General features: G+C 36.2%; 1 protein-coding gene across 4 annotated transcripts in view; it reads left to right on the forward strand.

Annotated features, from left to right (window-relative positions):
• The window catches only part of LOC145671176 (uncharacterized), a 126,268-nt gene that overhangs the window by 84,928 nt on the left and 17,024 nt on the right, over positions 1 to 24,316 (forward strand). For 3 of the 4 annotated variants that reach the window (XM_081740023.1, XM_081740021.1, XM_081740024.1), the window contains 3 exons: positions 1,061 to 1,191; positions 18,647 to 18,844; positions 22,354 to 22,392. In XM_081740023.1, coding sequence (XP_081596149.1) covers positions 1,061 to 1,191; positions 18,647 to 18,844; positions 22,354 to 22,392 — 368 coding nt within the window. The remainder of the gene's footprint in view (positions 1 to 1,060; positions 1,192 to 18,646; positions 18,845 to 22,353; positions 22,393 to 24,316) is intronic. The other variant, XM_081740022.1, reaches the window with a different exon arrangement.

The raw sequence follows: 24,316 nt of genomic DNA on the forward strand, positions 1-24,316 counted from the left end.
ACCAATAGAATGAAGATGATGATTTTCTGATGATATGAAAGTGAATGATGGTTTTCTTCTTATTTTTCATATAATATGGACCAAGTGGTATGCAATTGGATAGGTAACTTAACTCAAACTTTGTCGTGGTTGGAACATTTCTATATTATATATATATTTTCGCTCATTTTGGTAGAAAGTGGATTCCGTACAAACACAATTGACTGAGTCTGAAACTATACTTAGCACATTCTAACTCTAGTTTCTCCCCACCAGTTTTTTCTGCTGTTGACTGTAGCCAATGAGTGAAACAGTCATGTGATATCTGAAAACTATTCCCGAAAGCAGATCTCTATGTAGATTTTCCTTTATTGATGAACCTCTGGTTTCGGATCAGTCTTATAGTAATTTCTTTGCGCTTGTTGGAAGATAAAAGTACCAAGGGAAATAGCACATACCAAGTTTAGAAAAGAAGAAGAGTGTTGAGGAAGAAAATAGTGACTCGTCATAGCTCTAATAGTTGTTACGTAGTGAATAACTAATTTAGTTACCTCATTATATCTTTGACTATATTTTACTGTTTGAAAGTTCCTTCCCCTCGTGTAAAAATCCCTATAGTACGTTGATTCGTGAGTTAATAAAGTTAGTTTCTTCCAGAGAGTTATTCCCATAATTTATCATGCGAAAATTGTAGATTTCCTTCACATGTTCATAAAGCGTGACTCTTCTTTACATATATATATTTCTGATTCAGATATTTTTACCTGACCTGCCTTCTCTTTAGTTTCTTTTTATTTTTCGTTTTCTTTTTCTGTTCCTTTATTTCATTGAGAATTATTATTATTATTATTATTATTAACTATCATTCATTCCACTGTAAAATGGGCACATGCAGTATCATAATAAATTTTAAATGAATAATCCATTATTTGTTTTCGTTTAGCCAAATGAATTTTCCTTAAACTGAAGAGGTTGTGCGCAATTGACGAACTGGTGGAACAACTTGCTTAAGGTTAAATAGTTAAGGATAGTCTTTAACTGTCTACTACACCTTTATGAAAATGTGTTCTTTTTCTTTCAGCTGCGAAAGAAGAATCAGAGGAATATCTAGTAACGCAGTTCCGAGAGCAAATAGAAGACCTTCAAAGTGAACTAGTAGAACGAGGCGAAGCACATGAAAAGTTATTATTAGAATATAAAAGTAAAATGAAGGTTAGTTATCCAATTGCCTCTTTTTAAAAATAAATGTTAGTGTTTTCCAGTTGACTTAAAAGAAAGAAAGAAGAAAAGTTATATATATTTTAAAAGCTACAAGAATTTTGTAAACTTTGTTCCTTTGCATTCATGAATGTGTTATTTTCCAAATGTTTGACTCTCACTTGAAGCTCACTTGATGGATCTTATCAGAGTATGTGCTGTTACTACTTGAATTAGTGCAGTGGTCATTAGATGACTGCTTTGAAGCTGACACGACACTCACCTCACTTCCAAATAACTATATAACTAATAGGGTGGGCCGAAAAATATTTTCTTTCTTTTTTTGAAATGCTATACTGCGAAAAACTTGCCTCTATGATAGATAAATGAAATGCAATAGATTTTTTTTTGTTTGTTTGTTTAAGTCTGGCGGTAGCGACACGACCCTAAACTTTGTGAAAATATACGGTTTTCATAACTGTTCCAGCTTCAGTCAAATAAGGAAGAACGCTATTGGCAATGTTTTGAGCAGAGCCAGAAAAGGGTGAAACATGACCAACAAACACAGAATTAGGTTCTTATAAAGTTGAGTAATGTTCCTCGTTTATAGTTCTTCGAAACTGCTTTGAGTTTACTTTCTCAGTCACGAGAGTGTCATCCTTCCTTCCATCAAAATATAGACCTTGAAGTGGGTTATGCTTGTCCTTATTCTGCATTTGGAGTTCTGAGCAGTTAGCACTTTCTTCTCTTCTAAGTTTATTTTTGTCAATAACATGAATGTGGTCATCGTCAATTACGATACCAAAATCTTGCAACACACTTGAAGCGATAGCTGCCGTTGCTCTATCTGATACTCCAAAACGATACTAGTCAGAGCAGTATTATTCAATTTAGTGCGCATCTGCCATGGTGACTTACTTTCAGGCTTAAATTCTTGGAAATCACCATCGTTGCTATCTTCTATCTCGTCAGACGAATCACTGCCTACCTCTTTTAACAGGAGAGTTTCTAAGATGGCTTGCTAATAAATTAGCATTGGACTGAGTTCTTTTATGTTCAACCAACTTCCTTTCATGTCTTCGGTTCCTTTACTTCCACACTTCCAATTTTACCTATGCCAAACGTTCTTCGGGAGTACAAGAATTTTAGTTTAATGATGGGTATCTTTTTTGATTTTTCACAATTACAGATAATAGTCACAGGACATTCACAGATCTCACTATCAGTGACCTTTTGGTGATTGCAGTCTAATGTTATTTTGCACTTACATGCAGAGACATCAAACAGTAACAAAACAAAGATTTTCTTTTGAAATCTTCAGCTCTCTTTTTGAACTTTTCCTTATCCCGCTTAAAGGACTTCATAGGATTGCGATAACTGACATGATTTTATTAACTGAAATTTATTAACTGAACGATTTTGTAAGGCGTTACTGTTTGTATTGAAGCTTTATCAAACACTGATTTAACTTAGCGTGCAACAATATTGTAAATCATTTTTCAAATTATCAAAAGAAACTAAAGAGAAGTAAAAGACTGTATTTCATTACAAACTGAAATTTTACACAATCAGAAAAAATGTTTGTTTCAATGGAAATTTGTCTTCTTTTTAAAAAACATGTGTTTTATAGATGTAATACGCTACTAATAAATTGTAAAATGTATTCTTTTTACATTTATTTATCTTTTCTATAATTTTCTCTATTGAAATATACCTATAGATACTTGTCATAGAGGTTATTTGTATTTTCTCCATGTATTGGAAAAGCTATGAAAATCGTATATTTTCTCAAAGTTTAGGGTCGTTGCGCTACCGACAGACGTAAACAAAAAAATATATATATTTTTTTTTTTTTTTTTGCATTTCATTTACCTACCATAGAGGTAAGTTTTCCGCAGTATAGCGTTTTAAACAAAGAAAAAGAATTTTTTTCGGCCCACCCTAATAACTAATCTTCTGATTGTATCAATATTTCTCGCTTGAGTCTAATCTCAACCTTCGTAATTGTTGATACCCAAAATACACAACTTCTGTATCTTAAACTCCTTTAAATCTTAATATACAAAAAGTGAAAGAGTGAATGATTGGATAGGGACTCGAACCCGGGATCTTCGGCATGCCGTGCCGATGCGTTAACCACTACATTACACAATCCGCTTAGTAGAACAGCTATACACTCTCTCTGGATTCCGTGCTCTTTACTTAGACCACATGGCTTGTACCGCAACTTAGCTTAGGTGCTTGGACAATCCAGTGTCCATATTCAGAACACCTTTGATGGTTGTATTATCATCATATGTTAATGAAAAGATGAAAAAAAAAAACGGATATTTTACACACCAAATCCTCTGTAGTATAAATTGAATGATATATATTTTCAGTGAAAAAGCGCATAAGTGGACCGGGACTCGAATTCGAGAGCTTCAGCATGCCATGCTAATGCGGTAACCACTATGCTCCAGGTGTGCTTCCCAGAACAACCATACACTCTCTCACTCTTAAAATCGGTTATTTATACTTAGATCACATGACTTATATAATCCAGTGTCCATATTCAGAACACCTTTGACTGTTATATTATTATTATGTATTAATGAAAAGAGAAAACAACCTTTTTCTATACACCAAATCCTCTATAAGTGCGAATTCAATGATATCCAAAGAGTGAAAAAGCGGATGACTGGACCGGGACTCGAACCCAGGATCTTCGACATGTTGTGCCGATGCGTTAACATCCACTATGCTACCCAGTCCGTTTCCCATAACAGCCATACGCTCTCTTATTCTTGGAGTCTATGCTCTTTACTTAGATCACATCGGCACGGCAAATGGAAAATTCCAGTCCAGTCATCCGCTTTTTCACTCTTTGTATCTATCTATTAAAATGCTATAGTACAAATTAAGAGCGACCGAGCTCTAACCTATAACCTTAGCTTTCAAACCTTTGATTTACGGTTAATTGTGATTTCACGTTTATAACAAAGACAAATATTTTTAAAAGAGTGTACTTTAAGTAAATTACTTAAAGAAATATTTTTCACAAAGTTTATCCTTTTAAATTATTGTTCAAAGGCCTTTGCCTTTAATAAGCCTTCTCCGAAATAAATGCAAATGAATTGTGCTGCCATCTTCCGAGTTCTATTAAACTGCGTTTATATGTTTGTGTCCAATACTTTCGACAATGAGATCTCGAAAACTACAGGCTCTAGAAAGATGACGTTTACACTTATATATTGCAAATTTCATGTAGATTGTCCAGTTCTAATTGAATATTTAAAAAAAACATGGGCACTATTTCTTTAGTACATTTTTACGGGTACATTGGAAGTGTTGAAATTAAAAAAAAAAAACTAAAGCATAGCATCCTAAGCATTATACATTCCAACACCACACTGTTGGATATAGGGATTATATATGTCTCAGGCGTTTGTTTAATGGCCAAATAATAAGGAAGAAGATTTATTAGAACGCTTCGATAACACCGTAAAATCTGGTTTAGAATCTATCCTAAATTGCTTCCTTGAGGACAACACATGGATTCAGGCTTCTCTGCCAGTTGGTTTTGGTGGATTAGGCATCCGACGAGCCATAGATTTGGCTATTCCCGCCTTCTTGGCATCATTCTATGGTTCCCGATGTCTAATAGAGTCACTTCTCCAACAGGATATAAGCTTCCACATGGATTCTGAAATAAAAGATTGCTCTTGCACTTGGTCACTACTAGTTGGATCTAAATTACCTGAATTTAGTACCAGAGCAAAGCAATCCACATGGGAAGAACCTATCTTTAAATCACACTTCTCCTTTTTCCTACGGTCTTCAGACAGCCTAGAAGACAAGGCTAGAATAATTGCTGCATCATCCATAGAAGGAGGAGCTTGGCTTAAAGCTTTACCTTCGTCCCCTCTAGGCCTTCATCTCAGTAATGAGAGTTTTCGAATAGCTGTTGCGTTACGCTTGGGAGCAAATATATGTGAACCTCATAAATGTCAGTCATGTAAGAATCCAGTAGATAAAAAAGGACTGCATGGACTGTCTTGCATAAAAAGTACAGGTAGATATCCCCGACACTCGAATGTCAATGACATTATAATGAGAGCACTCATTTCAGCAGGTATACCGGCAATAAGGGAGCCAAATGGATGTAGTAGAGCTGATGGTAAAAGACCAGATGGGATGACCTTAATACCTTGGAAGAGAGGCAAATCATTGATTTGGGATTTTACATGCACAGATACTTTCGCCCCTTCCAACCTTCCTTTCTCCTCACTCCAAGCGGGCAATGTAGCCAGTCGAAAGGAAACAGAAAAAAGAAGAAAATACAGTAACCTAATAGAGAAGTACCAATTTGTTCCCATTGCCATTGAATCCAGTGGATCCTGGGGCAAAGAAGGCCTCAGTTTTATAAAGGAAGTAGGTAAACGCATCACTCAATTATCTGGTGATGATAGAGCAAGCACCTTCCTAATTCAGAGAATAAGTATGGCTCTATATTAGGAACCATACCACCAGGTAAAGAGCTAGAGGAGATTTTTCTCCTTTAAAACACCTTTCTTTATGTTATCTGATTTTCTTATGCTTGAAGAAGAAGAAATTGATTTGTATATAAAGTTATCTCTACTGTGAGATTTGCTTTAGGATTGTTCTGTTTATATACATGTTATTTATTCTTGTAATAGTTAAAATTTAATTTTTATCACTTGTTTGACCAGTAGTTGCAAGAAATAATCATATCATTATGTTATGATTTTTTCAGTAACATACAGGAATATATTAAAGTTTACGTTTACATTATGCATAATTCTTTATATCCCGAATTCGGGTGATTCTTGCATGTACTCTTTTATATTTTATATTATTCAAGCAACCAGAGGCGGCGAAACCGCCCTGGCTGCCCGGGCTATAGCTCGGTCAATATTTAGGGAACTATCAATAAAAATATTCATGGCGTATTATAAATGATAATAGAAATAATGGAAAAGGAAGGATAACCATTTCTCCAGTCTAAGATGAATTTTTTTAGTGTTTTGCCCAGTGAACACCATATATAACTGGCATTATAATTAATTGTGTATGTAATGTATTTGCTTATTACATACTGCATGCAAGAAGAAAGAAAACACTGGTCATACATGAATTCGAAACTCCAACCGGAAGCAGGCTCAAATCTTTCAAACGGTGCGAGATATTGAGAAAAATAATCGAAAAATGTCTCCCCTTTATGATACCCCTTGGCTTTTTTTAATCAATACGTCTTTCACTTGTGTCTGTAAAGGGACATGTACAGATGTTATAAAGAGTGATAAGGAGATGCGAATGATGCGCTGTGTAGAGAGCGCAGGTTCAGCTAGTATTATTGAAAAAATGAAATCTCAGTTTTACGTCCCACGATTATGCCGGCTAGGCTAAAGGAGACGGAGTGAAATGGTGGAATAAAGAAAGTGGGAGGAAACGTGAGAACCTCAAGAAACCCACACACACGGTGTTTGTCCACCACAAAATTCACTTGGCAGGAGCTGGGATCGAACCCGGGACCCTATGTACCAGAGGTGAACGCTCTATCACTGAGCCAGCGCGGCCCATTGTATATCATTGAACTAGCTATTATTATGCCCGTTCTTCGCACGGATCAGATAAAATATCAATGTAAACAAATTGAACAACAAAAGAACAATTAAAAAACATTTCTAAAATTGGATCTATTTTGTGTGAATCTATATCCAACAACGTAGATGTGTTTTCATTGGGATGGCGGATGGGGGCTGAATTTGAAAGTAAACACTATCAGGAATGTCAGTATACATCTGAGCGACCCCGATAAATATGGATTCGATACAATATTGGTCATTTTTTACTACTTTTCCATGTCCCGGAAAACGCCCTCTGAGACCCCCCCCCCCCCTGGTTCGAATTGTGAAAAAATCCCTCTGGCCCCTAGCCGATACCGCGAAAACTATGAATGTGACACTAATATCTGTCATTTTTTATTACTTTTACTATCCCGGTAAACTCCCCCCATGACCCCCCCTGGTTCCAATTTTCAAAAACAACGCCTCTGGCTCCCAGCCGATGGGGCTGTATTTGGAAGTCAACGCCTGTGGGAGTATCACCATTCATCTCAGCAACCGCGAAAACTATGAATTTGACACTAATATCGGTCATTGTGGATTATTTTTACATGTGTCGGTGACCCCCTTTATTATGGCACCCGTTCCTTAGCTGATGAGGGCTAAATGTGAAAGTAAACGTGATCTTGAGTTTCACCATTGAACTCAGCAACCCCGAAAACTGGATTTGACATTAATATCGGTCATTTTAGATTATTTTTACATGTCTCGGAATCACTCCTTCTCCCGGTGACCCCTGACCGCATACAATGGTGGTTGAAATTGAAAGTCATCGCTAATAAAAGTGTCACTATTGATCTCAGTGACCGCGAACACTATGGATTTGACACTAATATCGGTCATTTTCGATTATTTTTACATGTCTCGGAATCCTCCGCTCACCCCGGTGACCCCCGACCCGTAGCGGAGTGGGGTGAATTTGGAAGGTAATGCGATTGGAGCTTCACCATTGATCTCAGCGACCGCGAAAACAATGAATTTCACGCTAATATCGGTCACTTTCTACTACTTTTACATGTCCTGGTAACCCCCCCCCCTCTCTGAGACCCCCTGATTGGAATTAAAAAAAAAAAGCTTCGTCTTGAAACTCTCGGTCCACTCGTCTGCTCCCCAGGCCGCACACAGACAGACAGACACACAAACAACTCTTTATTTTATTTGTATTAGATAGATTCGCACCAGCAGAGGATTTGGTATGTGAAAAGTCCGGTTGTTTTCTCCGTCGTATATAATATTTTAAATCTTATTTGCACAGATGAATACTCTTCACTCTAATTAGGATTGAAAAAAATGACATTCGATTTACATCTTTTTTTTAATTATTGTACTTCTTTTCTTTAAAAAAACGAATACAATTTAAGTTATATGCATTTTTTTTAACTTAATGAACAACGGGGATTTCAAGTTTATTCTATTACGTGGTGTTAGAATAAAAAGGAAATCAAGGACTTCTGGATATTCATGCTTTGTTTTTTCCAAAGTGTTTCTTTGAGCTCACACTAAGAAAAAAAAACATTATAGAAATTTTTCACTTTCCTCCTTAGAAGTGTAATTTTTTAGTCCTGGGACACATCTTTAATTATTTTTTAATGAGGAATTTATATAAAAAGTTTCGTTTTCCTAATTTAAGAGGCTCCTGAAACAAACAATTTTTTGCATAAATTTTGATCCCCCTTCCCCATAGGATACACGTTTTAATTAAAGTGACATGATAAAAGTCTGTTTGAGATAGCTACTAACTATGTTAAAAAATAATTTCAAACGATTCATTCCTTTATTTATCTGTATACATTTTAGTTACGGTAAAATTAGGCTACGACATATTACTCTGAATATATACAATTCTGCACTAAAAATTGTGATTATTGATTATTAAATGGATTTAAGCTTTCTTGAAGAGTTTCCTGTACAACATGAAATGGTTAAAGAAAGACGTTGTCAAAATCCGTGCCCCATTAACTGTGATCTAAAAGTCGACATAATTTGTCTAAACTTTCATTATTAAGATCCCACCATCATATGGATTAAGATATGAATTTCAGACTTACATTCGATTAGTGCTTCAGAATGGTCAGAAATGTAGTTTTATTTCTGTTTGAAGTAAAATAAATTTGATTCAAATCATAGATTAAAAAAAAAAAATCACGTTGGCTTAAATCAATCAATCGTGACTCTCATCCATACAGAATATATAACCGCTTGAACACCTGCCTAACTCTACAATCATTTCCGCTCTACCATTACACTAACTGATATTTACACTTCAACACTTCCAATTTTAGTATGTTTTTATATATTATTCTGAAAAAGGAACAATTATAAAATTGTAACTCAGATTTCAAAAATGAATTGTTTACTCGTCCCTGAATACGGTGTGCTGATAATTAAGTCGAAGTGAACAAGATGGACAGGATATGGTACTGGAGTAGTAAACAACGAGTGAAGTGCATAGTATGTCAATTAGAAGGGCTTTGAATAAATATCTTTGGATAATGTGGAAAATAGCGCAGTAAAAGTAGATAGCCCAGTCACTTCAAAACTTATTACTACGCCCTATGCTAAAATATGCTTGTTTAGTGTATTTATCGAATCCTTCAGAGGGAAGTTGTGCCTTTAACTTCTCCACTTCCTGTAGATACTTTATAGTGCCACATATTTCTAGTAATTAATATGTCCAGAAGCACGCAAATATGGAAGCATTTGCTGAATACTGTATAAATGTAGGTCCCGGTCACCTGATCTCCCAGCTCTTACAGAAAGGCGGGTTACTAGCATGAAATATTGAGCGAAAAGTTTTCTTGTGCGACTAACTTCATCCAGTTTGTGTACTGCAGACAAGTACTCTATAAGAACTGTAGATTGTACAGCAGTTCGAAAATCTTGAAATGAAATCTTTCAGTTTAACGTCCCACGATTATGCTCTTTAGGCTAAGTGTGATATGTGATTAAGGTAAGTGAATGATAATGGAAGAACTGGTGGAATGAGAATGTGGAGCAAACAGGAGTACCCGAGAGAACCCACAGACACGATATTGTCTACCATAAACTTGCTTGGGAGGGGATCGCACCCTCTACCACTTGACACGATATTTTCTACCATAAGCTTGCTTGGGAGGGGATCACACCTTCTACCACTAAGCCACCATGTTCTCTCCACACAGGAGTTCGAGTATCAGATTCATTATTCACTGTCTTTGGTGATTTACCTTTCATAGCACAATATAAAACTGGATTCATTGAATTATATGTTATGGCCGTCTAATTAAAAAAAAAAAAAAGCACGAAGAGCATGGGAAAAAGCATAACCTGTTTTCATATTAACTAACTAACTAACTAACTCTATGGCCTATGGAACCCGGAGGTTCAATGCCGCGTTCACAAAAGCTCTCCACTGACTTCTATCCTTAGCCAACTGGATCCAGTTTTCTACTTTGGATTCCTATCTCTGCGAGATCCAGCTTAATATTGTCCTCCCACCTGCGCCTAGGTCTTCTTAATGGTCGTTTTCCAATTGGTCTTCCGGTCAAGACTATGAAGGCGTTTCTACTTTCTTCCATTCTAGCTACATGACCTGCCCACCTAAGCCTCCGAGACTTGATGACCCTAACAATGTTTGGTAAACCGTATAAATTATGTAGTTCGTCGTTATGAAGTTTCCGCCATTCCCCATTCCCGTTCCTCTTGGATCAGAATATTCGTCTCAGGATCTTGTTCTCAAATACTTTTAGTCTATGTTCTTCTCTCAGAGTAAGTGACCATGTTTCGCAACCATACAGAACAACAGGCATGATTATCGTTTTGTATATTTTAAGCTTCAAATTCCTTGGCAGAATTAGCGACGACAAGAGATTTTAACTGAATAATAACACGAATTCCCTGCTTTTAGTCGACATTTAATTTTCTCGTGAATATGATTTTCGTCTGTTAATATTGATCCTAGATATTTAAAAGTATCCACTTTATCAAAAGTTTTATTTAATATTTTAACGCATCCATAATTTGCCGTATTACGGTCCCGACGCACTTCCATGTATTTAGTTTTCTCTGCATTTACTTCTAAACCGATGTCCCTGCAAGCGTTTAATAAGATCTCTGTATTTCTTTCTATTGTTCTCCTGTCATCTCCTATTAAATTTACATCATCAGCATATGCCATAAGCTGGTGAATACCGTTCAACTCTAGGCCCTAATTGCTATCTTTGATTTTCCTTATAGCGTATTCCAGAACAAAGTTGAATAATAATGGCAACAACGCATCTCCTTGTTTCAGGCCATTTTCGACCTGAAAGTTCGTGGACAAAAAATTTCCTACCTGGACTTTACTTTGGGATTCATTTAAACATAACTTAATCTAATTAGCTTTCTCGGTATTCTCCTAACCGAGTTGTAAGCCTTTTTAAAATCAATAAATAGTTGATGTACCGGGGTATTGTATTCCCACTTCTTTTCGAGTACTTGGCGCATGGTAAATATTTGGTCGATAGTTAATCGATTTCGTCTAAATCCGCACTGATAATATCCAATAACACTAGTTAACAAAGGTTTTGTTACATAAAAGAAAATACCTGCTCTTAAAGGAACTTTTTGCGCTGAATTCGAATATGCACTCGGTTTTTCTCCATCACGTACGATTTTCCCGTAACAGAGGGATTTTCGGGAAAATCCCTCAAAAATTTCCCTTTTCGTTTATTTTACACCCCAAGATCTTGTCCCCTTGCATATACTAACATAGAAATTATACCTAAGTATACTTTGATTCATATTTAACAAACCCTCCAAGTTTCGTAATAATCGCTTTATTCTTTCTAGAGAAATAAATATGTTTGTATGTATACTGTGTGTACTGTTTATTGCACCTTATAGTAATGCTTTCAGATCTCTTAAGTTGAGGTAAAACGTTTTGCTTTATTACCACAAACACATATATAAAATATAATACAATATAATTTACAAGTGTGACAATTTACAATAAACAATAATACAAATGTACCAAAAGGTCATGAAAAAACAATCAAAACTATCACAATATATGAAACTTCCATTGGGTTACAAAAACGTACACTACTTCCTTCTTTTGTAAGAAATGTTGCATTCTCTAACAAGACCCCAACAATAGTCCCCCATCATTGAAGGATCCCATCGTCCCTGGTACCTTTTCTCCATTGCCATTATATCTTGGTGGAATCTTTCCCCCTGTTCGTCGCTGAGAGCACCTAGGTTAGCAGGAAAGAAGCTGAGGTGGAAGTGCAAAAAGTGAATTTTTAAAGACATCCTACAACCCAACTCTTTGTATTTCTGTATCATGTCCTGTACGATTTCTGTGTAACTCTCAGCTTTGTTATTGCCCAGAAAGTTGCGCACAGCACACTTAAATGCTGTCCAGGCAGCTAGCTCAGCACTGTTTAACTTGCTGTCAAAGCTATCATCAAGCATTAATTTCCTAATTTGGGGACCAATAAACACTCCCGCTGAAATCTTAGCATCACTCAGGTTAGGGAACTTATCTCGCAAATACTTGAAACCTTCACCAGATGTGTCCATGGCTTTGCAAAGTTTTTCATAAGTCCTAACTTGATATGAAGTGGCGGTAGTAATATCTTATTAGGATCTACCAAAGGAGCGTATTTGACGTTGCATTCTCCAGGTACGTAATTCACTCTAGGTTCCCATTCCTTCACTTCATAATGTTTGTCATCAGCTCGGCTATCCCATAAACATAAAAAACATTGGTACTTCGTGTAACCGCACTGCAGTCCTAATAAAATACCAACTACCTTGAGATCACAACATATTTGCCAACAATGGTCCTTGTAATTTATAAGATTTAGCAAAGTTGACATGGTGTCATAGGATTCCTTAATCTTCACTGAGTGCGCAAGTGGTATAGAAGGTTTTTTATTTCCATTATGTAAAAGGACAGCTTTAAGGCTGACCTTTGACGCGTCGATAAATAACCTCCATTCTTCTGGAACGTAAGGAATTCCTAGCTCCGCCATCAACCCATTTATATCCGTACATACGCACACATTATCTTGCATTGAGAAATAGCTTGAAAATTGAACATGCCTTTTCCTGTACACTGATATGTTCGTTTCTGCATCCAATAAGTTCTACTGCTGGAGCCTTGATCCCAGAAGTTCCGCCTCTTGTTTTGTCAGGTGCAAATCACGGACTAGGTCATTAAGTTCACATTGCCGGATGAAATGTGGCTCGCGAACACAGTCAGGGATGAACGTTGGATCCTTGGATGTACATGTTGATGTCGATGGTTCATCAAGGTCATGATCATCATCAGAGTCTTTTGGCCATATCTCTTCCCAGTTGGTAGGGGGCTCGGGAAGTGGAAGTTCGTCCCCGTGCGGAATAGGTCTAATTGCGGATTTAACGTTGGGATAACTTATTGTGTATTTGCTTGTTTTAGAATGTCCCTTAACTACTGTGAGACAAAAATAACAATCATCCAGATGGTTGGTGGGTTCTCTCCATACCATTGGTACAGCAAATTTCATGAACCTCCGTTTCCCTTTGGCCCATGCAAGTAAAGTGACGTAGCACGACGCACAAATTATGTTGGGTGCCCAAGTTTTGTCCTGATCTCCCACACGACATCCGAAATATATATAATATGCTAGTTTCACCGATGGCGTAATGAATCTACACTGTCCTTTAACTACAAACTGGCCACACACATAACAAAAACTATTTGGTGAGTTAACACACGAACGCCGTCCTCTTGACGCCATTGTACTGATCACAAACTAAACTTCTGGTCTTAGTTGGGTATAATGCCGTTAAGATCAAACATGAAAGCACTCTTAGCAGCAAAGACAACTTTGAAAGTGAAGTAGTGTTAAACCACACATCAATATAAAAATGTACAAAACTCCCTCACCAGGTGTCAAGAACACAAGAAAGAAAGAAATGCGCGGGGGAGGGGGGAAAGGATACCGTAGTGGAAAATTCAGACTGCATTACTTCATTGTTGTCAACAATGAGTCTGTATTCCATTCTTTCTTTCTTTTGCATTCTGTTACATTTGATAACAAATATTGATAACCATTTCATGAACAAAACGAAAAAACTTGGAGAATTGTATATATATGTATTAAGATATACATATACTGTACGTTAAAAAAAATATACGTTGGAAGTACATTCTATTTTTATACACGTTTCTAATTTACAGAGAGCAATACAAGTGTGTTGTTGACTATTGTAAATATTCATTTTTATGTCTGTGTTTGTAGTAATAAAGCAAATCGTTTTTACCCCAACTCAGGAGATCTGAAAGCATTACTATCAGGTGCAATAAACATTGCACACAGTATACATACAAATATATTTATTTCTCTAGAAAGAACAAAGCGATTTTTACGAAACTTTTAGGGTTTATTAAATATAAATCAAGGTATACTTAGGTATAATTTTTATGTTACTATATGTAAGGGGACAGGAGCTAGGGGAATAAAATATCTGAAAAAGGGAAATTTTTGAGGGAATTTCCCGAAAATCCCTCTGTTACGGGAAAACTGTACGTGATGGAGAGAAACCGAGTGCATATTCGAATTCAGCGCAAAAAGTTTCTTTAAGATCAGGTGATTTTTCTCATGTAACAAACAAAAAGTTTAAATTTGTTAACTAGTGTAATTTAATCTGTGTATGGGGTCAATCTTGCTAATAGAATATTTGAAAAGATTTTGTAGGATGTTGACAGAAGAGAAATGCCTCGATAAATTATTTCAGTCAGTTTTGTCACCCTTCTTGTGAATTGGAACAGTGATTGATTCTTTTTACTGTTGTGGTAATTCTTCCTTATTCCAGATAAGGAGAATGAGTTTGTGTATCTTGTTCCACAAATTTTCGCCTCCAGCTAAAATTAACTCAGCCAGAATTTCGTCTACACCCGGAGATTTGTGTTTCTTTAATTTCTTTATAGCGGTTTGTACTTCTATTCGGTTGGGTTCTGGAATATACGGTTGTGCGGTGTGTATCTCCTTTTCTCCACGCACGTTAGTTTTCGGCTGCGTGTTTAGCAAATCGTCCAAAAAAATATTTCCATCTATTTAAGATGCTATCCGTATCAGTGAGAACTGTTCCCGTCAGCTTTCTTTAATGTATAAGCACGAGGTTGATAGCCTTTCTTAAATTCGTTGATTCCCTTATGCATGTCGCGAATGTTTTTGTTTTTACTGTTATCTTCAAGTTCCTTAATTTTAACTTTCAAGAAATCGCGTTTCTTTGTTCTAAAAGTTTTGGAAGTTTCCCGCCTGTTGTCTGCGAAATTTTGTGTAGTTATTTCATTCGGATTTTGTAGCCAACGTTGTTTTGCCTGTTTTCTCTTCTCTGTTAGTTTAATGCATTCCTGGTCGAACCATGGTTTGTTCCTACGTATTTCCGCGTGTCCCAATTTTTCTTTTGCCGAAATTTTAATGCTATCTCTAATTTCAATCCAAGTATTCTCAACACTAGTGCACTCCGAATCTTCTAAAGCCGAGAATCTATTCGAAACTTCAATCTGGTATTCCTCTCTTACCTGGCTTTCATCTAATTTCTTTAAATTAAATCTCTCCGTTTTCGGACATATTACCTTTATTCAACGATAATCTCTCTCGTATTATCGCTGCTACCAGGTAGTGATCAGTGTCACAATCAGCTCCTCTAAACGACCGGACATCAATTATACTAGATTGCCTTCTTCTATCTCTAAAACGTGATCAATTTGATTGTGTTTTTCCGTCTGGTGAGGTTCAAGTGTATTTATGAACGTCGCGATGTGGGAATTTTGTACTCTTCACGATTGGGTTTTTGGATGTTCCAAAGTTCACGAGTCTAACATCGTTGTCATTACTTTCCTTATGCAGACTTTCGTTCCCTATAATCTATTTGAAAATATCCTCTCGTCCCACCTTCGCATTGAAATACCCTAATAGAATTTTCATATGGTATCGCGGGAGTTGGTCAAATATCCGTTCCACTTCTTCGTAAAAACTGTCTTTTATATCGTCATCCTTATCTTCAGTTGGGGCATATACATTTAAAACAATATCACACCACCGACCCTTAAGAGTAATAAAAGAAAGTCTGTCAGTAACAAATTCAACCCGTTTAATTGCTGGTAATATTCATTTGTGAACGCAAAACCCTTTTCCTAATTGGTGATTTTTATTTCCTTCTCCGTAAAAGATCCATTTCCTTCCCACCTAACTTCCTGAACTACTACTACGTCCATCCTGTATTTCTCTAACTCAGTTGTTACGGATTTTAACGCGCCTGCCCCATAAAGACTTCTAATATTCCATGTTCCAAATCTCATGTCCGTTTTCTTTTGCTGAGTTCGTGCCAAGTTATCAGTCCTTGTCCCAGACTTTTGTGAATGTTTCTGAACAAGTGCCTTTTTTATAGGATGAGGTTGTTAGCCTTACCCAAACCCCCAAGCTGGAGGACCACTCTTTGTCGTCTGTCCGCGACTGCTTATTCACTATATTCGCAGCGAACCTCTATATTTAGAGGCCTTCTCCTCGATCCACAACCTGAGGACGCGCCATGCCGTGGTGACGTCCACGTATTAGAAACTGTATTATTTGTATACACTGAACACCAGAGTTCCTCTAGTCCACTTCCATCCATTATGGTTCCTATAGCTCCTAGACTGACATGGCTTCATTTATTTTAAGTCAATGAATTATAATATCTTTATTGATGCGTGCATGTTAAATTATACGTAGCTATGGGAGGTGGAGGCTTTCATTACTCTGTTCAAAGTAATGCATTCCAAACTGTAACGAGAAAATCTTGTCATAACTAGAGAAATTGTAGAATCTGTCCACAATATTGCTGCAGTTTCTTCGAAATTTCTAATTATTAAATCTGATACTATTATTGGTATCACGGAAAATTATGGATTACACTTTCCATTATATAAAACCTATTAGCTACATTAGATTTAAAGATATATCAACGATACATACGTCATTGGAAAGCTCTTGAAGTAGCTTATAATGGTTGTTTCAGGCTATTTTTTGGAATTCGTACCCTTTACGAATATATTTGAACTTAAATATCAAAAACAGAATTGAGAATATTCCATATTTTTCAATTCATGGCGCCATATGTAAAAATGGCGTTAACAAATAAAAACGCTTTAGCTTAGAAAACACTTTTCAATATGGTCTCTCATAAATAGAGCAAAAACAAAGTTCTTATGGTGAAATTACCTAATAACCTATAGTTATAAAAGTTAGAAGTTTGAGAGACGAGTTGCTGGTAGCCATATTGATGACGTCATATCCGTTTCCTCAAATGGGATTCCTTGGAACTTTTAGTATGTTCATAAATATATATATAATATAGTAGAATTGATTCTGAAAATTTCAGCTGGTTATTCCAAATTTCCACCTTTTATCCAATTTGGAGCTACTTTTACTGGACTAAAAAGGATGGAAAGATAATGTAAATTTGGATCTTATTGAGATGGATAATAGCAATTTCGATTGGATTGGTTTGACACCTGGTAGGATCATCTTGCGAGCTTTTGTTTCTACAGCGATTAACTTTTGTTTCACTTAAGCTATTGCGGTACTTTTTAATGGTTTATGGTAATTAATGGCTCACCGCAAATTACGTGTGGAAATTGTTTTAGATTACTGAATAAACACTTCGCTTTAACAGTTTAATTAAAGATTGATGGACTCTTTATCAAATTAGTTTGACTATTTTTCGTCGTCTGTCTCTAATGTACGCCATATTATGTTTTTTAATTCAATGTTTTTCAAACTGTGGGTCTCGGACCGCAAGGATCTTTGAGAACTGCCACTGTAACCCTTTCGGATTGCTTCAAAAAAAGACAGAAATATAAAATTCAAGTGAACTGTGTATCATTCACTATAGTTGAGAATCTCAAAGTTTGTAAATAACGGTAAGGAACCGTCTTTCACTTTCTCTCCCAGGATTGACATTATATGAAACTAGCAAAATACCCGTTCTTCACACTGGGAGAATACATTTCATTTTGCACATAAAGGGATGGATTTGGATTTAACTGGCATCGGAAATGTTACTGTTTATCTCGGCGACACCGAAAATTATGGATGCGGCACTAATATCTGTCATTTTCGATCATTTGTTTATATCTACCCCTCTCCCTTCCCTAAATTGCACCGTCAAAGGGAAGTGATAAAAACCATCCCAGGCCCGAAAGTCATCCATGTTGAAAATTTGATCAAGATCGGTTGGGTGGTTCAAGAGTTGTTAAGTCACAGTTTGCGTGGCAGAATCTGGATTTAAACGGCATTGGAAGTGTCACTGTTCATCTCTGCGACCCCGAAAACTATAGATTCGATAGTAATATCGGTCGTTTTCGATCATTTTTATATATCTCACCCTTTCCCCTCCCCTAAGTTGCAGCATCAAAATGAAATGATAAAAACCATCCCAGGGCCGAAATTTGATCGAGATCGGTCGGGTGGTTCAAGAGATGTCAATTCACAAACATAACTCACTTTCATTTATATATATATATATATATATATATATATATATATATATATATATAATCATTACCGTATCTACTCTATAAATTATTAATGATAGCAATTAATTCTTAAAAAAAAAACTAATATGTATCTTCTGTTAGTGCCAATATAAAATTAAGGATATTTTAGGTAATACTTCTTTAATATACAAGTATCGGTTATTAACATATGCTCGAAACATTTTTTTTAAAAAAAAAGGAGTTTGCTTTCAAAGGAGACAAAAGTAGTTTGGTGTCCAGGTAGGCCATTTTATATTCTTTAAATTCAGAAGTGTGTTACCCAAATTATATCGACTTCTTTTTTAATTTTCAGGAAAAATCAGAGGAGATAAGTCGTATGCAAAAATCGTTTGAAGGTCAAATTACTGAGTTAAAACAACAACATAAGAAGGAGTTGTCTGATCAGGACAAGAGGTGGCATGCTCGGCTGGAGAAAAAGATAAATGAAAAGGAGTCTATACACCGAGAAGAGGTAGAGGAACTGACTAAAGAATGGCAATGGGAGAGGAAGGTATTTGACTGTAGTGAATTCCTGTCACACTATAAGTGAAGTTCCCTGATTAAAAGTAAAATGAATGTAGGAAACTTTGAGTTGTAGAAAAGACAAAAAAATCGTTGTGAAGTAACTAAAAAGGAACTATCCATTTTCTTCCTAGGATACATAAAATATATGCGGTGTGCGAGTATAATGCTTCATATTCAATATAGTTTACAGATAAACTCGTAATATCAGAATTAGACGAATGCTTATTCCTCGTTTTCTGACAAGTGCGTTTTAAGTCATACAGGATACTGATATATTAAAAAGCGGATATTTCTTCCAGCCAGGGCCTTAGTGAGGCCACAGAGGGTCAGTTCACCTAAGATGGCCAATTTTACAGAGCTAAGGACGAGCACAGCGTAGAAGAAGAAACCAGAGGTCAGTAGCCCGTGAATCCAGTAGTGAGTCACGTACAACGCTGTGTGGAAGTTGTTGTGGTGAACGGCTATTATGTCTTAAAGTGACACCTTATTGGGAAAAATACATATGTGCACTTTCCGATGCACAATTCAGTGCGTCAGTGATTGTGAAAATGTGTGCAGCAAGGGGCAATAATATCATCAAGCGTACGGTAGCAAGGGCAAGCCAGCGCTGTAAAAGCACCGGCTCTAAATATCAAGATTAACTCGTGAGAGTGAAAAGAGAACGGGCATGTCTAGCCAGGACACCACGTGTTGTGAGAACATCAGGGCATCAGTTGTGAAGAACCCACCCACCCAAAGCAACCTTGTAAGATATCACAGAGCACAGTGTGTCGTATCACGTCGTTTCATAAAGGCCAAGTGGGACTGAAAAAACGTCATAAGGCGATGGGGCATAAGTTATCACCAAGACACATTCAGGAGAGATTCACGAACACAAGAAAGTTGTATGAACAGTACATCTCAGGTGACAAATGGCAGTGGATTGTCACTCTGGATGAAGCTAGATCTACCTTGATGACACCGATAAGCCCTGGACCATTTTTTATTCACCACATGATGCGAAGAGCCGCGGCAAGTTCGTCCGTGAATGTCGCGAGAAGTTTTCGAAAGTCTTCATGGTAGTAGCAGCTTTCTGAGCCCGTGGGAAGTTGCCAATGCATCGTGTGGATTCGAAAGCCAAGGTAAATGCAGCCTACTTTCAAACGAACATCATTCATGGAACCTTTATACACAACGCACATTCCATAGTTGTATGGCAGGGACACTCGGAAGGTGTGGATCCACATGGACAAAGCATCCAGTCATACTGCTCGCAGTTCTGTCGCGTATTATCGGCGTATGGCCACGGAGACTGGTGTGTCTGTTATACCCTTCTCGTCCATATCTATGAAGTTGCCACATGCGTTGCCGATGGATTTCTGTGCCTTTTACCTTCCGAAACAATGCCTCGCGCCAAGGCGTCCTACCATCATAGCGGGGCTCTGGAAAACTTGTCAGGCGGTGTGGTCTACAATTCCCCTCACACACCTTCGATGCGCACTCCTTCAGTGGAAATTACGTTGCAAAGTGATAGTCCAGGCTCGTGGCCACCACATTGAGCACAACCGTTGGTGGAGGAAGGGATTGTCGTGAGCAGGTGAGCGCACAAATTTGGCTATCTTAGGTGAATTGACCTTCTGTACTTGGCGCCCCTGGCAACAAACAGATTTCTACTCCCAAGTATGTACGTACTATTTTCAAAACATTCGTCTTTTACTGCCTCATCGAAACAACAGTAATATAAATACTTTAGCATAATAGAACAGTGATTGACTTCTTGTAATTACTATAAATCATAAATCAAATCGCTGTATAGTTCTAAGGCATAACCCTCTCAAAATAGACAATAATAAATGTATCCATTTTTCTAAAGGAAAAATGATCCTGTTTTTTCCAAAAATGTGGAATAGTTGTGACAAAGTAAACATAGCCCTCCCCGCTTGTCTAATGAATAGTGCATGTGCCTTTGGTGCATATGGTCCCGTGTTCGATTCCCTGTAAAAGAGGATTAAAACCTGGAATGCATTACGGTTGTTCGGATTCAACATTAAACTGTAGTTCCTCGTGTAGCCTTGCTACTGAAAAGAGACACTAAACTCAACAAACAAACAAATAAATGCGATAAAAAATCTTTGCCCGACATGCGGTCTTAAAACTTTTTATTGTTCTCTACTACAGCAGCGCAGAAAGAAATATAATTCTACTTTTCTATGTATATATGGTGATAATGTGTATATATCATCGTATATACACATCCTTATTAGTGTAATGAAAACACGTGAAAAATATAACTTACCAAATTAATATGGTGTTGGGCACCTTTACCCTTGAAATAGCTAAGATGCGACGTGAAATGAAGTCATAGAAGTGATAAATGGTTGCAAGTATAATATTACATCATTCTGCGTATTTTATAATCATGTACATAAAAGGTTTTTTTTAATGTGAAGAGGATAAAGTACACAAACCTGCATATGTATTCCGAGTTATTGAAAACTGTTTCCATTCTTTGAAGAGAGTATTTCGACTGTCAAACCTTCTCGAATCACAGCCTTAAGCACTGAAGGAATAATTTTATGCAATACTCATCACCAAACGCTGTATGAAGAGAGTTGTCTGAGATTAAATCTTTTGTGCAGGTTCGTTTTTTCCTCATGAACATCAGCTGTGCCTTTGGAGAATTCACAATACTGCCTTTTCAAATTAATAATGTCAGGAACAGAAAAAAAATAAAATAATAACTATTTGTATTGGCTTTTTGTGCTCGGAAAACACCACGGAACACAAACCTCACGTCCTCGGATTTGGGATTGCGCCGCTATTTAACAATAGATGTTCACTGTCACATTCAACACTATTTCTCTTATTGCCAAGGTCGGTTTGTCACTACCATCGGGAGAGTTTCACGAAATACAATAGCTAAATCTTCAGTTTTCGGATATCACTCATAATACATGTCATGGTTTTGCATAAGCCTTGACCAGGTTAGAAAAGAAAGGAATGAAAAGAAAAAACAGGTGTAATTTTGCTTCCTACTTAGCGAAAGAGTTATCCAATTAAAAACTACAAATACACTGACGAATTATATAATCTTAGTCTATTTTGTGATATATTTGACTTTGTTAGAATACTTTAAAGGTTAACAAATTAGCACAGAAATGAAAATAAGATTTGTTTTAAGGTGTTACCTTATTTAAGTCTCAAATGATCTTTTTAAGCGTTTATAGTGGAAGTTGGTCAGAAACATCAACATGGAAGTACAAACAAACAAACATAGACAAAATATATTATTCGTTATGATTTACTTTCAACTCTTGTTTTGTATTTAATCATTTCAGTTTTTTGTTTGACTACAAACCTCAGTCGTTTTTAACCAGTGCTTCGTCCATTTAATGCATGATACTAAATTTCTTCAGAATGGACCGTACCGTTATTTTTTTATCTTTTTTATGGATTTATTCTCTTCTCATATTATATTGTTTCCCCTTTTTTCATGTGTTATTTATTTTGTTTCAGAACCCTGACACTGCTTCAATGACAGACACACAGAGTGAGGTACTGCACATTTTGTTGAATTTTTTTCGTTGCGTTCTCTATTGAAAATATTTTATATTTTGGTATTATGCACTGAATGATTTGAACATATAAAATAATTTCTTTGGTGCATGTTGTGAAGAACTTTCCTATGCGTTTGTTATCTTAACACATAAAGCATACAATTGTATGTAAAACGCTTCATGTAGTAAATGAAACGAAACCTTCGATTATTGTATATTTTTCTTTCTGTTTTAAAATACTTGCACAGGAATTTTTAAATTAACTATGGTTTCTTATATCTGTTAAGTCTTTTAATTACAAGATTTTATTCCTTAAAAAGTAATGTTAAAAGATCAACTCTGTAACTTAATCTGCATGAGTGCACTTGTGCTCGCCTGTATATTGTAAATAACAATATGGAGATTGAAATGATTTAACCTCTCATGAGGACTGTGCTTAATGCTGCATGGGAAAACATCTAAATGTTTTGATTTAGTTGCAGGATATATATATGAGGTACGTAAATGTCAGTTTTGCTTTACATACTTTTTTTTTTTTTTCACATAATTTATTATGATTCTGAATTTACAGGTATTTTTCGAATTGTCTTCCAGACTTTTTTCAGCATGTCCCAGACAGTGTGTTACAATCGAGGGACAAATACTATGCTTTTTTTTTTTTTTTTTTTTTTTTTTTTTTTTTCACTCGAGGCCAAGAGTGCGGCTCATAAGCATTGGCAAATAATATGCCAGTTGGCTGCTAGTCCAGTTTAGTCTCTGTTTATTTGAATAAAGTTTTAATGTATCACCGGATAATTTCAGTGTAATCATTATATAGTAGATGAATTAATCGAATGAAAAAAATCAAAAAACGTTATTTTTGTTAGTTTATTAATTTAATAAAGAAAGACACTTATATATTACAGTTCTAACGTTATTCTGTCGACCCTAACCGAGTTGCTTTCTTAGCCAACTCGTAGTACAGCACTCGCTGATAATGCGACGCATTCTCAGTATCGAGCAGAAAGAAACGCACATTACTTGATAATAAATGCATGTCTTCATTAGTGATACGCAATACTTTTTACATTGATTATTTTAGATTATATAATTATTTTGGTTATGAGGAAAGTACTATTGTTTTAACATTTATCACAGAACAATTCAAATCATTTAAAATTGCATGAGTAGGCCAATGATAGTCCACGATATTCAATCCAGTATTGCAATGTGTTTTATCCTTTTTCATATAGTTTGTATAATTTATTTTTCACTAATTTACTTCACAGCTGTTATTGATGCCATAACACGGTAGAAAATCACGTCAGGGAGAAGCATGTAGTCTTGCTTTATAGTACTTCTTTACTGGGGATAGTTAGGTTAAGCAAAATTTGAAGTTGGAATTTGGTTAGGAAGAAGTTATCAATTGAAAATATTGAAATATGCGTATTGTGTTATACTAATTAATTCTTCATTGCTTATACTTGCGGGTATGAAAATATTATCTAAATAGTGTAATAGTATGGCTTTTTTCAAAAATTAATCTAGTAGCAGCCAACTATTCTGGATTGGTTTGTCGGCTCCACAAACTTCAAATTTACATAATCTCAGATCGAATTCAAAGATACATATTCCCATACAAACATTTATGGCGGGATATTTCGTTGCAGAGAGATTGTAATAGACACAGAATTTGGAGGGGGAGGAGGCGGAAGAAGAGAACTTGGCAGAAGGCATTATAGCATAAAGAAGTTTTGAAGCTACAGGTGGAAGTTGGTTGGACTGAATTGGAGAGAGAGAGAGAGAGAGAGAGATGGATTTTCTACCAGTGAGACTATCGATTGGAAGAAAGTAAATCAGAACAGGACACACGTAATGGGTTACTGTATTCCTTCATACAGCAGGTTCACAAATTGAAATATAAACATGATTTTCCAGAGATT

Source organism: Thermobia domestica, chromosome 15, assembly GCF_964235325.1.
Source record: "Thermobia domestica chromosome 15, izTheDome1.hap1.1, whole genome shotgun sequence".
NCBI classification, from domain to species: domain Eukaryota; kingdom Metazoa; phylum Arthropoda; class Insecta; order Zygentoma; family Lepismatidae; genus Thermobia; species Thermobia domestica.